The sequence below is a fragment of the Melanerpes formicivorus genome, unplaced genomic scaffold, assembly GCF_026170545.1.
Source record: "Melanerpes formicivorus ecotype bairdi unplaced genomic scaffold, bMelFor1.0.p_v2 SCAF_1, whole genome shotgun sequence".
Classification (NCBI taxonomy): domain Eukaryota; kingdom Metazoa; phylum Chordata; class Aves; order Piciformes; family Picidae; genus Melanerpes; species Melanerpes formicivorus.
Window position 1 is genome coordinate 55,144,187 of NW_027142353.1, and position 15,104 is coordinate 55,159,290.

General features: G+C 38.1%; 1 protein-coding gene across 5 annotated transcripts in view; it reads left to right on the forward strand.

The window, feature by feature from the left end:
* SACS (sacsin molecular chaperone) overlaps window positions 1-14,645 on the forward strand; it is a 70,163-nt gene extending 55,518 nt beyond the window's left edge. For all 5 annotated transcript variants that reach the window (XM_068143967.1, XM_068143991.1, XM_068143977.1 and 2 more), the window contains one exon: window positions 1,077-14,645. In XM_068143967.1, coding sequence (XP_068000068.1) covers window positions 1,077-12,637 — 11,561 coding nt within the window. In that variant the 3' untranslated portion in view covers window positions 12,638-14,645. The remainder of the gene's footprint in view (window positions 1-1,076) is intronic.
* Window positions 14,646-15,104: the final 459 nt, after the last annotated feature.

Sequence of the window (15,104 nt, forward strand, 5' to 3'; positions counted from 1 at the left end):
CAGATTTTAAAACAGTATTTCTAAAGTTCTGTGCTTAAATAAAGGGATTTAAGCTTAGGTTTTAAGTAAATTCTTATCTTTCTGGTCCGCTAATGCATGTATTTCTCACTTGCACCAGGCTGCCATATTTTCCTCTGTTTTCTGTTACATAGAACTAACAGAATGCATAGCTCTATAGGAAAAAGGCATAGCTCTGTTGAATTTTTTATTCTGAAGAATGTCTTACTGCTGAGTTCCAGTAGAGCAAGGATAGTAGATAGTATCTTTAATTGAACTGCTGCTTTTGAGGAAATGGCAGTGGTTATCTAGATGGAGGAAAGATCTGAAATTCAAATACAAGTCTTTCTCCCATTTCTGTCATTGTTTTTAATGTCATTGGGAGTTAGTGTTTATATTCTGTATTATTTCCTTAGCCCCAGACATTATGTAGATTTTAAATATAAGCTGCCTTAATGATAAGACATGAGTGTTAGTACTTATTTCTTTTAGTGAGGACTCTGTTAAGAATAAAAGCACATGCAACTACACTTAGTTTCAGAACACCTTGCACAACTGAGTTTTCTTGGTTGTCAGTTTTAGGGTACAATCATCTTCACCTGGGCTGCTCTTTGCTGTGTCTAATAAGTGATCTTTCAAATCTATTTGAGTCTTTGCAATTATAGCTAAATAATGGATTAGAGTCTTATTTACTGCTCGGCACATAAGTGGTGTAAAGAATCAAACAACAAAACCCACAAATGTTTGAAGGTTCTGCTTTGATAGTAAATCTGTAGTTGCTAAGTATGCCTGAAAACTCTTGTGTCAAACTAACGAATGCAATAACATTTCCAATTTGTTTTTATGTTTATACTAATATGGAATGTATTAGCTTTTAATTATTTCCTGAAGGCAAGGGTAGCTGGTGTCTGCAGTATATTTAACACTTTTTTTCCCCACAAAATAAAAGGCAGGCCACAAGTTAGATTTTTATTTTTTTCCCCTCCCCTTTCTTTGCTTCTCCCTCCCTAACTAAACTCACTTTGTTATCTAACTCTGCTCTGTATTTTCATGGCTTTATTATTTTGCTATAATTTCAGGAAGGCCCTGCACTCAGCTACAGCTTCTGAACCCAGAAAGGTTTGCCCGTCTTGTTAAAGAAGTTATGAATACTGTGTGGCCTGGCAGAGACATGGTGGTACAGTGGTGTCCAGGTTTGGAAGAGAAAAATCACCCAACAGTTTCCTGGCTTAAGATGGTCTGGAAGAACCTATATATACATTTTTCTGATGACTTGAGTGTGTTTGATGACATGCCGCTTATCCCCAAGACACTGCTGGAGGAAAACCAAGCATCAGTGGAACTGATTAGGTTTAGGAATCCTTCACCTATCATTCTGGAAGATGAATCTGAGACTCAGCTCCCGGAATGTTTAGCTGATATTATTCAGAAAGTTGGTGGAGTTGTGCTTAAGAAGCTGGATACTTCTATCCAACATCCACTTATAAAAAAATACGTGCATCCACCATTACCAAGTGCTGTTTTACAAATAATGGAAAAAATGCCCTTACAGAAACTATGCAGCCAGGTTGCATCATTCCCATCGACACATAAAGATGCTCTTAGGGCCTTCTTAGCTAGGTTAACTGATGCAAGTGAAAAAGAGAGAAAAATTATTCAGGAATTACTAATATTCAAAAAAATTGAAAAATCATCTGATGAAAGTGCCCCTGTTTTTACTGGGCTAAAAGGTAGTAAGGTATTGCACCATACTGCTAAAATTCCTCTTGGTCTAAGGTTTTCTGTTCCAGTAATTGACAGCAGTGATGAAGCTACTATTTGCTTAGCTAACCTCCTAAAAATAGAACAGTTAAAGAGCACAGATTGCTTGAAGCTTGTTATACAAGACATAAGAAGTGATTTTTATTCACATGATGAAACGACAGAGATAATGCAATGGGTTCTTGAAAATCTGACATTTCTGAAAAATGAGAATGCAGAAGTGATAGACTGGCTGACACCACTGAAGTTTATTAAGATTTCACAGGAAAAGATAGTGTCAGCAAATGAACTCTTTGATCCTGAGGTAGAACTTCTGCAAAATTTATTTTATGCTGAGGAGGAAATTTGCTTCCCTCCTGTTACTTTTACATCTTCAGATATTCTTCATTCTCTGAGACAAATAGGCTTAAAAAATGAGGCCAATCTTGAGGAAAGTGATATTATGAGAGTAGCAAATAAAATTGAAAGTTTGCATGCTAACTCTAACTCAAGTCATGATTTACTGTTAAGAAAAGCTAGAACTCTCTTGACGATTTTGAACAAAAACCATGCACTGCTTCACTCATCTGAAACAAAAGCTGCTCTGAAAAAAATAAAATGGATTCCTGCATGTAAGGAAAGACCTCCAAATTACCCAGGATCCTTAGTTTGGAAAGGAGATCATTGTAATCTGTGTTCACCACCAGAAATGTGTGATATATCTCATGCAATCTTAGTTGGTTCCTCAGTTCCTCTTGTGGAAAATGTGCAGTTGGATACAGAAAAAGCACTTGGCATCCCAACCAAGCCCAGCATCAAAGCAGTCTTAAAACATTTCAAAGTAGTGGTTGATTGGCACAGTTCTAAAACCTTCAGTGATGAGGACTATTATCAGTTTCAGCATATCTTGCTTGAGATTTATGGATTTATGCATGACCATTTAGAAGAAGGTAAAGAAGCTTTTAAAGCCCTGAAATTTCCCTGGGTTTGGACAGGTAAAACATTTTGTTCCCTCACACAAGCAGTAATAAAGTCAGTACCTGACCTTGATCTCCAACCTTATCTACATTATGTGCCAAAAACTATGGCGAAGTTTCAGCAGTTGTTTAAAGGCTGTGGTTCAATCGAGCAGTTAACTCCAGACCACGTTTCCATGGTCATTCAGAAAATATATCTAAAGAGCGAGCAGTCTCTCTCGGAACAAGAGAGTAAGCAAAATCTTCACATCATGTTGGGCATCATAAGATGGCTGTACAGCAATCAGATTCCTGCGAGCCTGCATACACCGATGCCACTATACAGCGGCAAACTTCCTTATAAGCTTGCAATGAAGCCAATTCATGAGTGCTGTTACTGTGATATCAAAGTTGATGACTTAAACGATTTGCTTGAAGATTCTGTTGAGCCAATAATTCTGGTTCATGAAGACATACCAATGAAAACTGCTGAGTGGTTAAATGTCCCATGCCTTAGCACAAGACTGATTAACCCAGAAAATATGGGATTTGAGCAGTCTGGGCAAAGAGAGCCTCTGACTGTAAGAATTAAAAACATTTTGGAAGAATACCCTTCCATTTCAGATATCTTTAAAGAGCTTCTTCAAAATGCTGATGATGCTAATGCAACGGAATGTAATTTCCTGATTGACATGAGAAGAAATATGGACATAAGAGAGAACCTTCTGGATCCAGGAATGGCAGCATGTCATGGTCCAGCTTTGTGGTCATTCAACAATTCTGAATTTTCAGACTCTGACTTCTTAAATATAACTCGATTAGGAGAGTCTTTAAAAAGGAGTGAAGTTGACAAAGTAGGGAAATTTGGACTGGGATTCAATTCTGTGTATCATATCACTGATGTTCCTATTATTTTGAGCCGGGAATTCATGATTATGTTTGATCCAAATGTTAACCATATCAGTAAGCATATTAGAGATAAATCAAACCCTGGAATCAAAATCAACTGGAGTAAACAACAGAAGAGGCTGAGAAAATTTCCCAACCAGTTTAAGCCGTTCATAGGAGTTTTTGGTTGCCAGCTACCGCTGACTGTAGAATCTCCTTACAGCTACAAAGGAACACTTTTCCGACTGTCGTTTAGAACTCAGCAGGAAGCTAAAGTGAGTGAAGTCAGCAGTGCTTCTTACAATACAGCAGATATTTACTCTCTTGTGGATGAATTCAGCATTTGTGGTCACAGACTGATAATATTTGCTCAGAGTGTAAATTCCATGGTTTTGAAATACTTGAAAATTGAGGCAGATGATCCTGGGGTGGCACAAGATGTTGTCACTATCAAAAAAAATCTGTGTTCTTCCAAAGCCTTGACTGCACCGAACGCAAGTGTATTAAAGGAAGCAGCTAAACTCATGAAGGTCTGTAGTAGCAGTAATAAAAAGTTTCCCACTGAAACACCGAAGTCTTCATGTATCTTACAGATAGTAGTAGAAGAATTTCACCATGTATTTAGACGGATTGCTGATTTACAGTCTCCACTTTTCAGAGGTACAGAAGATGATCCAGCTTCTTTCTTTGAAATGGCTAAATCGGGACAGACAAAAAGATCAGGTGATGAGTTGCCACAGAAAACAGTAGATTCAACAACATGGCTTATATGTTCTTGCATGGACATTGGAGATGCTTTAAAATTTTCATTACATGAAAGTGGACGAAGGCTAGGTCTTGTTCCCTGTGGTGGAGTAGGAGTGTTGCTGTCTGAAACCCAGGATCAGAAATGGATTGTGAAACCCAATTGCAACACCATAGGCGAAGTATTCTGCTATTTACCTCTACGAATAAAAACAGGCTTACCTCTTCATATAAATGGCTGCTTTGCAGTTACTTCAAATAGAAAAGAGATCTGGAAAACAGACACAAAGGGAAGATGGAATACAGTATTCATGAGGAATGTCATTGTAAAAGCCTACCTAGAAGCACTTTGTGTTCTACGTGACATGGCAATGAATGGTGAGCTAGTTGACTACAGTTACTGTGCAGTGTGGCCAGATCCTGATTCAGTTCATGATGATTTTTCTGTTATTTGTCAAGGGTTTTATGAAGACATAGCTCATATGAAAGGCAAAGAAGGGATCAAAGTGTTTTCTGATGGTTTCTCTTGGGTTTCCATGAAGAATGTAAGGTTTTTAGATGACACTATACTGAAAAGACCAGATGTTGGGCCAGCAGCCTTTAAGATCTTTCTGAAGTACCTTAAAAAAACTGGTTCCAAAAATCTCTGTGCTGTAGATCTCCCATCCTGGGTAAAGACAGGATTTGAAGAAGCGGGATGCAAATACATCTTAATGGAGAACACTTTCTCTGAGAAACAGTTCTTTTCTGAAGTATTTTTCCCTAATGTTCAGGAGATTGATGCAGAGCTGCGTGATCCTTTGATGCGTTATGTTCTCAATGAAAAGGTTGAGGAGTTCTCAGGAATTCTTCGTGTTACTCCATGTATTCCCTGTTCATTGGATGGACACCCATTAGTTACACCATCAAGACTGATCCATCCTGAAGGAAGAGTTGCAAAGTTGTATGATCCTGAAGATGGACGATTTCCTTATGGCACCACTCAGGATTATCTTAACCCAGTTATTTTGGTTAAACTTGTTCAGCTGGGAATGGCTAAAGATGACATTTTGTGGGAGGATCTGATAGAACGTGCAGAGTCTGTAGCCGAAATTAACAAGGTTGATCATGCCGCAGCTTGTCTCAGAAGCAGTATTATATTGAGCCTTATTGATGAAAAACTAAAATCTAGGGACCCTAGAGCTAAAGAATTTGCAGCAAAATGTCAGAGCATCCCTTTCCTTCCTTTCCTTAGCAAGCCAGCAGGCTTCTCACTGCACTGGAAAGGCAGTGATTTTCAGCCCGAAGCATTGTTTTCAGCAGCTGATCTTTTTACTGCTGATCATCAAGATATAGTTTGCCTAATACAACCAATTCTTAATGAAAATTCCCACTCATTTAAAGGTTGTGGTTCTTTGTCATTGGCTGTCAAAGAGTTCTTGGGTTTACTGAAGAAACCAGATGTTAATTTGGTCATAAATCAGTTGGAAGAAGTTGCAAAGTCATTTGATGGAATCACGTTATATCAAGAAAATATCACTAATGCTTGTTACAAATATCTGCATGAGGCAATGTTACAGAATGAGGCGACAAAGGCTATGATAATTGAGCAACTGACAAACTCTAGTTTTATTCTGGTTGAGAATGTGTATGTTGATCCAACAAAAGTCTCTTTTCACTTGAATTTTGAAGCAGCACCCTATCTCTATCAGTTGCCCAATAAATACAAAAACAGTTTTCGTGAACTGTTTGAAAGTGTGGGTGTAAGACAGGCTTTTACAGTTGAGGATTTTGCTGTAGTTCTGGAATTAATAAATCAGGAAAGAGGGAACAAACAGCTAACAGAAGACAACTTTCAGCTGTGCAGGAGAATAATTAGTGAAGGAATATGGGGCCTCATTAGAGAGAAGAAGCAGGAATTTTGTGAGAAAAAGTATGGTGAGATTTTGTTACCTGACACTCGTCTTGCACTTCTGCCTGCAAAATCTTTGTGTTACAATGACTGTCCATGGATTAAAGTCAAAGACACAACTGTTAAATACTGTCATGGTGACATTCCAAGAGAGGTTGCAGTAAAGCTTGGAGCAATACCAAAGCGTCATAAAGCTTTAGAAAGATACGCATCCAATATCTGTTTCACTACTCTTGGAACAGAATTTGGTCAGAAAGAAAAACTGACAAGCAGAATTAAAAGCATTCTTAATGCCTACCCTTCAGAAAAAGAAATGCTGAAAGAGCTCCTTCAGAATGCAGATGATGCAAAAGCTACAGAGGTCTGTTTTGTGTTTGATCCTAGACAGCATCCAGCTGATAGAATATTTGATGAAAAATGGGCACCACTTCAAGGACCCGCACTTTGTGTTTACAACAATCAGCCTTTTACAGAAGATGATATCCGAGGAATTCAGAACCTTGGAAAAGGTACAAAAGTAGGAAATCCCTGTAAAACTGGGCAATATGGTATAGGTTTCAATTCTGTTTATCACATTACTGATTGCCCTTCTTTCATATCTGGCAATGATATACTTTGTATTTTTGATCCTCATGCTAGATATGCACCAGGTGCAACATCGACAAGTCCTGGCCGCATGTTTAGAGATTTAGATGCAGATTTCAGAACGCAGTTCTCAGATGTACTGGACCTCTACTTAGGAGATCACTTCAAGCTGGATAATTGCACAATGTTTAGGTTTCCTCTTCGAAATGGAGAAATGGCTAAAGTATCAGAAATCTCCACAGTTCCATGCTCAGATAGAATGGTCCAAAATCTTTTAGATAAGCTGCGTACAGATGGAGCAGAACTCTTAATGTTTTTGAACCATATGGAAAAAATTTCTATTTGTGAGATAGAAAAAACAACAGGAGCACTGAATGTGTTGTATTCTGTACAAGGCAAAATCACTGATGGAGACAGACTGAAACGAAAACAATTCCACGCATCTGTCATTGACAGTGTAACTAAAAAAAAGCAGCTAAGTGAAATACCTGTGCAACAGATTACCTACACAATGGATACTGAGGACTCTGAAGGAAATCTTACAACTTGGTTAATTTGTAACAGATCAGGCTTTTCTGCCATGGAAAAGGTATCCAAAAGTGTGGTTTCAGCCCACAAGAATGAGGACATTACTCTTTTCCCACGTGGTGGGGTAGCAGCTTGCATTACTCATAATTACAAAAAACCCCACAGAGCGTTCTGTTTCCTACCATTGTCATTAGAAACTGGATTACCTTTTCATGTGAATGGACACTTTGCACTGGATTCTGCAAGAAGAAATCTGTGGCGTGATGATAATGGTGTTGGAGTAAGAAGCGACTGGAACAGTAGCCTAATGACGGCGCTGATAGCACCGGCCTATGTTGAACTGCTGATTCAGCTGAAGAAACGGTATTTTCCAGGCACTGATCCTACAGTATCAGTGCTGCAAAACACACCTATTCATGTTGTGAAGGACACGTTAAAAAAGTTTTTATCCTTTTTTCCAGTTAATAGACTTGACATTCAGCCAGATTGGTATTGTTTAGTGAAAGCAGTTTACACTTGCATTTATGAAGATTTGAAGCGTCTTTTACCTGTTATGCGAGCTCCAAATATTGATGGTTCTGATTTGCATTCTGCTGTTATCATCACATGGGTTAACATGTCTACTGTGAACAAAGGCAGGCCATTCTTTGACAATTTACTACAAGATGAACTGCAGCATCTCAAAAATACAGAATACAACATCACAACGCGGAAGACAGTCGCCGAAAATGTTTACAGACTCAAGCATTTACTCTTAGAAATTGGATTCAATTTGGTTTATAACTGTGATGAAACTGCAAATCTTTACCACTGTTTGGTAGATGCAGATATTCCTGTCACCTATGTGACACCTGCTGATGTCCGATCATTTTTGATGACATTTTCTTTTCCAGACTCCAATTGCCACATTGGGAAGTTGCCCTGTCGTCTTCAGCAGACAAATTTGAAGCTCTTCCATAGTCTCAAACTTCTGGTTGACTACTGTTTCAAAGATGCAGAAGAAAATGAAATCCAAATTGAAGGCTTGCCACTCCTCATTACTCTTGACAATGTTTTGCAAATTTTTGATTCAAAGCGACCCAAGTTCTTAACAACGTACCATGAACTAATTCCATCTCGCAAGGATCTCTTCATGAACACATTGTATTTGAGGTACAACAATATTTTATTTAGCAGTGAAGTAGCTAAAGCCTTTGATATCAGAAGTTTTGCTGAATTGTTGTCATCTGTGTTGCCTAGAGAATACAAAACTAGAAACTGCATGAAATGGAAGGAAAACTTTGCAAGTGAATCTTGGCTTAAAAATGCCTGGCATTTTATTAGTGAGTCTATAAATATTAAGGAAGAGCAAGAAGATACACAAGCCAAATTTGACGATGTTGTTGAAACTTTGAAGGACTGGACTTTGCTCCCAGGTGTAAGGTTTACTGTCTCAGCTAATCAGCTCGTTGTGCCAGAGTGTGATGTTTTGCTGCCCCTCAGCATTATGCACATAGCTGTTTTTCCAAATGCTCAAAGTGATAAGGTTTTTCATGCTCTGATGAAAACTGGCTGTATTCAGCTGGCACTGAACAAAATTTGTTCTAAAGACAGTGCTTTAGTGCCTTTGTTGTCGGCATGTACAGCAAATATAGATAATCCTTCAAGCATTCTGAAAGCCATACAATATATGGTTCAGACATCAACTTTTAGGACTGAAAAGTTAGCAGAAAGTGACTTTGAGGCTCTCTTAATGTACTTCAATTGCAATTTATGTCATTTGACATCTCAGGATGACATTAAAATTTTGAAGTCTCTTCCATGTTACAAATCAATCAGTGGCCGATACATCAGCATTTCAAAATACGGGACATGTTACGTCCTCACGAAAAGCATCCCATCGGTAGAAGTGGACAGATGGACACAGTCAACCTCATCGGCTTTTCTTGAAGAGAAGGTTCATTTGAAAGATTTGTATACTCTGCTTGGCTGTGTCTCTGTGGATGATCTCGAAGTGTACTTGAAACATCTTTTGCCAAAAATTGAAAGTCTGTCTTACGATGCAAAATTGGAACACTTGATCTACTTAAAGAATAGGCTAACTGGCATTGAAGAAACTTCAGAAATCAAAGAACAGCTGTTTGAAAAGCTTGAGAGCATTTTGATCATTCATGATGCAAGCAATAGACTAAAACCTGCCAAATATTTCTATGACAGGACTGTGAAAGTCTTTGAAGTTATGCTTCATGAAAAATTCTTTATACCTCAAGATTTTTTTAAGAAACTAGAGCAACTTACAAAACCGAAAAATCAAGCTGCATTCCTTCCATCATGGGTAACTTTCCTTCGACATATCGGATTGAAATTCATCATTTCACAGCAGCAGTTACTACAGTTTGCTAAGGAGATCAGCATGCGAGCAAATACAGAAAGCTGGTCTAAAGAAACGCTCCAAAATACCGTTGATGTCCTCCTCCATCACATATTTCAAGAAAGAACTGACCTTTTATCAGGAAATTTTCTGAAAGAGTTGTCGTTAATTCCTTTTCTCTGCCCCGAGCGAGCTCCAGCAGAATTTGTGAGATTTCATCCTCAGTATCAAGAAGTTAATGGGACCCTTCCTCTTATACGATTCAATGGGGCACAGGTGAATCCTAAATTCAAACAGACGGATGTGTTGCAGTTGCTGTGGACCTCATGTCCCATTCTTCCTGAGAAAGCAACACCTTTAAGCATCAAAGAGCAAGAGGGAAGTAGTCTTGGTGCGCAAGAACAACTTGAGCAGGTTTTAACTATGCTGAATGTTAATTTGGACCCTCCCCTGGACAAAGTTATCAATAACTGCAGAAACATATGCAATATAACAACTTTGGATGATGACATGGTAAAAACTAGGGCCAAGGTCCTAAGAAGCATTTATGAATTTCTTAGTACAGAGAAAAGGGAATTCCGTTTTCAGCTTCGAGGAGTTTCTTTCATAATGGTGGAAGAAGGTTGGAAGCTTCTTAGACCTGAAGAAGTGGTAATAAACCTTGAGTATGAATCTGATTTTAAACCTTATCTTTACAAACTTCCTTTAGAACTTGGTACTTTCCATCAGTTGTTTAAACATTTGGGTACTGAAGATGTTATTTCAACAAAGCAGTATGTTGAAGTTCTGAGTCGCATATTCAAGAGCTCAGAAGGAAAGCAATTGGATCCTAATGAAATGCGCACAGTTAAAAGAGTAGTATCTGGCCTGTTCAAAAGTCTTCAGAATGATGCTGTCAAAGTTAGGAATGACCTGGAGAATATGAGGGATTTTGCCCTTTACCTTCCCAGTCAAGATGGTAGGTTAGTAAAGTCTAGTATCTTGGTTTTTGATGATGCACCCCACTACAAAAGCAGAATCCAAGGTAACATTGGCGTGCAAATGCTTGTTGATCTTAGCCAGTGTTACTTAGGCAAGGATCATGGTTTTCACACTAAATTGATAATGTTGTTCCCTCAGAAACTGAGACCTCGTTTACTTAGCAGTATCCTTGAAGAACAGCTGGATGAAGAGTCCCCCAAAGTTTGCCAGTTTGGAGCATTATGTTCTTTGCAGGGAAGGTTACAGTTGCTGTTGTCCTCAGAACAATTCATCACAGGACTTATTAGGATTATGAAGCATGAAAATGACAATGCATTTTTAGCTAACGAAGAAAAAGCAGTAAGGCTTTGCAAAGCTTTGCGAGAAGGCTTAAAAGTTTCCTGTTTCGAGAAGCTGCAAACAACATTAAGAGTTAAAGGTTTTGCTCCTATTCCTCACAGCAAAAGTGAAACATTTGCTTTCCTGAAGAGATACGGAAATGCAGTAATACTGCTTTACATACAGCATTCTGACAGCAAAGACATAAATTTCCTGTTAGCTTTAGCAATGACCTTAAAATCTGCAACTGACAACCTGATTTCTGATACCTCATATTTAATTGCCATGCTGGGTTGTAATGATATTTACCGGATTGGCGAGAAGCTTGACAGTTTAGGAGTGAAGTATGACTCTTCTGAGCCATCAAAACTTGAACTACCAACACCCGGCACTCCTATACCTGCTGAAATTCACTATACACTCCTTATGGATCCAATGAATGTATTTTATCCCGGTGAATATGTTGGCTACCTTGTTGATGCCGAAGGTGGTGATATATATGGATCATATCAACCAACTTACACCTATGCAATCATTGTACAAGAAGTAGAAAGAGAAGATGATGAAAGTCCCAGTTTTCTAGGGAAGATTTACCAGATTGATATTGGATATAGTGAATACAAAATAGTGAGCTCTCTTGACTTGTACAAATTTTCTAGACCAGAGGAAAGTTCTCAAAGCAGGGATAGTGCACCTTCTACCCCAACCAGTCCTACAGAATTTCCAGCACATGGACCAAGAACAATTCCACCTCTCTTCATTGGCAGAGAGAGCCACAAGACAACATCCTCGAAACATCACTCTCCAAAAAAGATAAAATCGACCTCATTGCCAGAAATATTAAGAGAAGTGACATCTGTGATTGAGCAAGCTTGGAAGCTTCCAGAATCTGAAAGAAAGAAGATAATTAGGAGGCTGTATCTTAAATGGCATCCAGATAAAAATGCAGAGAATCTTGATGTAGCTAATGAAGTTTTCAAACATTTGCAGAATGAGATTAACAGGCTAGAAAAACAGGCCTTTATGGATCAAAATATGGACAGAGCCTCAAGAAGACCATTTTCATCCTCTGCTTCTCGATTTCAGTCAGATAAGTTTTCATTTCAAAGATTTTATACTTCATGGAATCAAGAAGCAACAAGCCACAAATGTGAAAGGCAACAGTATAAAGAAAAGGGTCCTTCTTCCACTGGGCCATCTCATTCACAGCGCTTTTTTGTCCCGCCTACATTCAGGTCTGTTGGCAATCCTGTAGAGGCACGACGATGGCTTAGGCAGGCTCGAGCTAACTTTTCAGCTGCAAGAAATGACCTCCATAAAAATGCCAATGAGTGGGTGTGCTTTAAGTGCTATCTTTCTACTAAACTAGCCTTGATTGCAGCTGACTACGCTGTGAAGGGCAAATCAGACAAAGATGTGAAACCAGCGGCCCTTGCACAAAAAATAGAGGAATATAGTCAGCAACTGGAGGGACTTACAAATGATGTTCAGACATTGGAAGCGTATGGAGTAGATAGCTTAAAAACTAGGTACCCTGACTTACTTCCTTTCCCACAGATTCCCAATGATAGATTTACTTCAGAAGTTGCTATGAGAGTGATGGAATGTACTGCTTGTATCATCATAAAACTTGAAAACTTCATACAACAAAAACTGTAAAGGAGCTGAAGAGGTTAGGGAACTCTTTTGCCAAGAGCTTAGGGATTTTATGTGATGGGATACAAATGCAATTGTGCAGATTAGTGAACATCCAAGAGGTTACACAATACCGAGCAGTTTAGAAGTGTAGTGCACAAAGGTGGATGGTACTGAAGTACTTAGAGTTGAAATAGATTTACTTTTTTTTCTTAAACTGAGCCTGCTGTCCAAGCAAACTGTAAAACATGAATACTTTTTAAAATCTGCAAGGAAACTGAGCTGCAAAAGTTAGCTGTGTGTACACCGTTGTGATTAATTGGCATATTGTTGAACTGCACTTTATATAACCAAAGCTTAGCTTTCTGTTAGGTGAAGCCTGTATTATATTAGACTTTATTTCATTTAATATAATGTTTCCAAAACTGTAATAGCAGTTTTCACTCTACTAATCTTAAGACTGGACATACAATGAAATGGGAGATGGGATGGAATTTCAAATCATTTTGGAGGTATTGCTCCAAAGCTTTTCTGTATTCTCATGTGTTCCATGGACCTTGGTGTCAACTCACAGTAATACTCTTATCAGCTGGATCTGATTATAAATTTGCTGCAGCGTCCCATTGTGAATATGTAAAGGGTAGTTTAGTACCTGCAAACTGTTAGATTAATTTTAATACTGAATCATAACAATACTTGATTTAACATGCAACTTCACGTTATGCATTGATTGCATTTACTGTATTATACAATAATTATTTAATTAGTTTTTTTTTTCTAGAGCCTGTCATCTTTTGTTTAATGAAAAATGCATGTCGATGCTATAAAATTGGTGAACATCATTTTATGGTGTTTTATGATTTCCTTTTTTGGTTTTCCCTTGAAAAGCTCAGTTTTTTAGATGTCTTAAATGCTTGAGGATTTTTTTTTCACCTGTGTGTTTGTATTTGTGTATGTACACATATATATATATATATATTATTATTTTTTTCCCACAAACATTGAAAATTGTACCATTCACTAACCCATTTCTGGTGTACACTGAGCTCTGGTTGGTTGGTTTTTTTTCTGTTACACATTCAAAGGTGCTGCAATGTAATGCTCTTTTGATTTTTGTCGTTCACTACTACAGCCCTAGAGAAATCCGATTTCTCAGTTCACGCTCTTTCTTTTATAGTTTGTAATACTTTTGGTAATGTCATGCAATATGTTCAACATTAGCTATTTGTAAAAAAAGATATAAAAATAAAAAAAAATGATGGAAGAATCATATTAAATTGAATGATTTTTCTTTGCTGGATCAGCCACATTTAGCATAAATGTTAAACATCTTCCAGTGATATGCTATTACAGTTGTTTACTTGACAGCACAGCAAAACTAACTTGACTTAGAATACAAAGGAAAACAGACAACAGTGCAGGGCTGATACAGGTGCAATAGTGTTATTAAAATAAAAATAAATCATGATGAAGGCTTCTTCAGTTTTATGCAAGTTATAAAGGGCTTGTTCTTTTCCAAATGGCAGTGGGGGAAAAAAATGTGATGTTTGGAAAATGATACTGCTTCTCATTGTGAAGCCCTATTATTATTTCTGCTAGTAAGTGCCATAATTTTAATAAAGGAAAATGCAAACATATTTCAGTTTGGTATGTTTTTGTTTTGTAAAGTAACTAAATTTACCTGTTCTTTCAGGCTTTCTTTTATATAGATGAATACACAACCTCTTTTCAATTTGTTCTAAATAATTGTACAAATATTATCAAGGGACAATGTTCTGGTTTTATTTTTTTCTTGCAATGACAAATGTTTGCAGTTTTCTCAAAGAAATTGTACATTTTGCATTTTTTGTTTGTTTGTTTGTTTTGCAATAAATGGCATGTAAGTAAAACACAGATCCTGGTGTGCCATGAAATAAATCAGCTCAGTTAACTCTCAATGTTTTTTAAAATAGATTCCTTTGTGAGCCTTACTTTGTTCATTAAGTCAGATGAATAGAACAGAGTAGTTGGAAAAGACCTTTGAGATCATCAAGTCCAACCTGTCACCCAACACCAACTAATCAACTAAACCATGGCACCAAGTGCCTCATCCAATCTCTTCTTAAACAGCTCCAGTGATGGTGACTCCACCACCTCCCTGGGCAGCCTATTCTAATGGCAAATCACTCTTTCTGTGAAGAACTTCTTCCTAACATCCAGCCTAAACCTCCCCCGGCACAGCTTAAGACTGCGTCTTCTTGTTCTGGTGCTGGTTGCCTGGGAGAAGAGACCAACCCTCACCTGGCTACAATCTCCCTTCAGGTAGTCGTAGACAGCAATAAGGTCTCCTCTGAGCCTTCTCTTCTCCAGGCTAAGCAAGCCCAATTCCCTCAGCCTCTCCTCACAGGGCTCGTGCTCCAAACCCCTCACTAGCTTCATTGCCCTTCTCTGGACACATTTCAGCAACTCAACATCTTCCCTAAACTGAGGGGCCAGGTTAAGCAAAACTGAA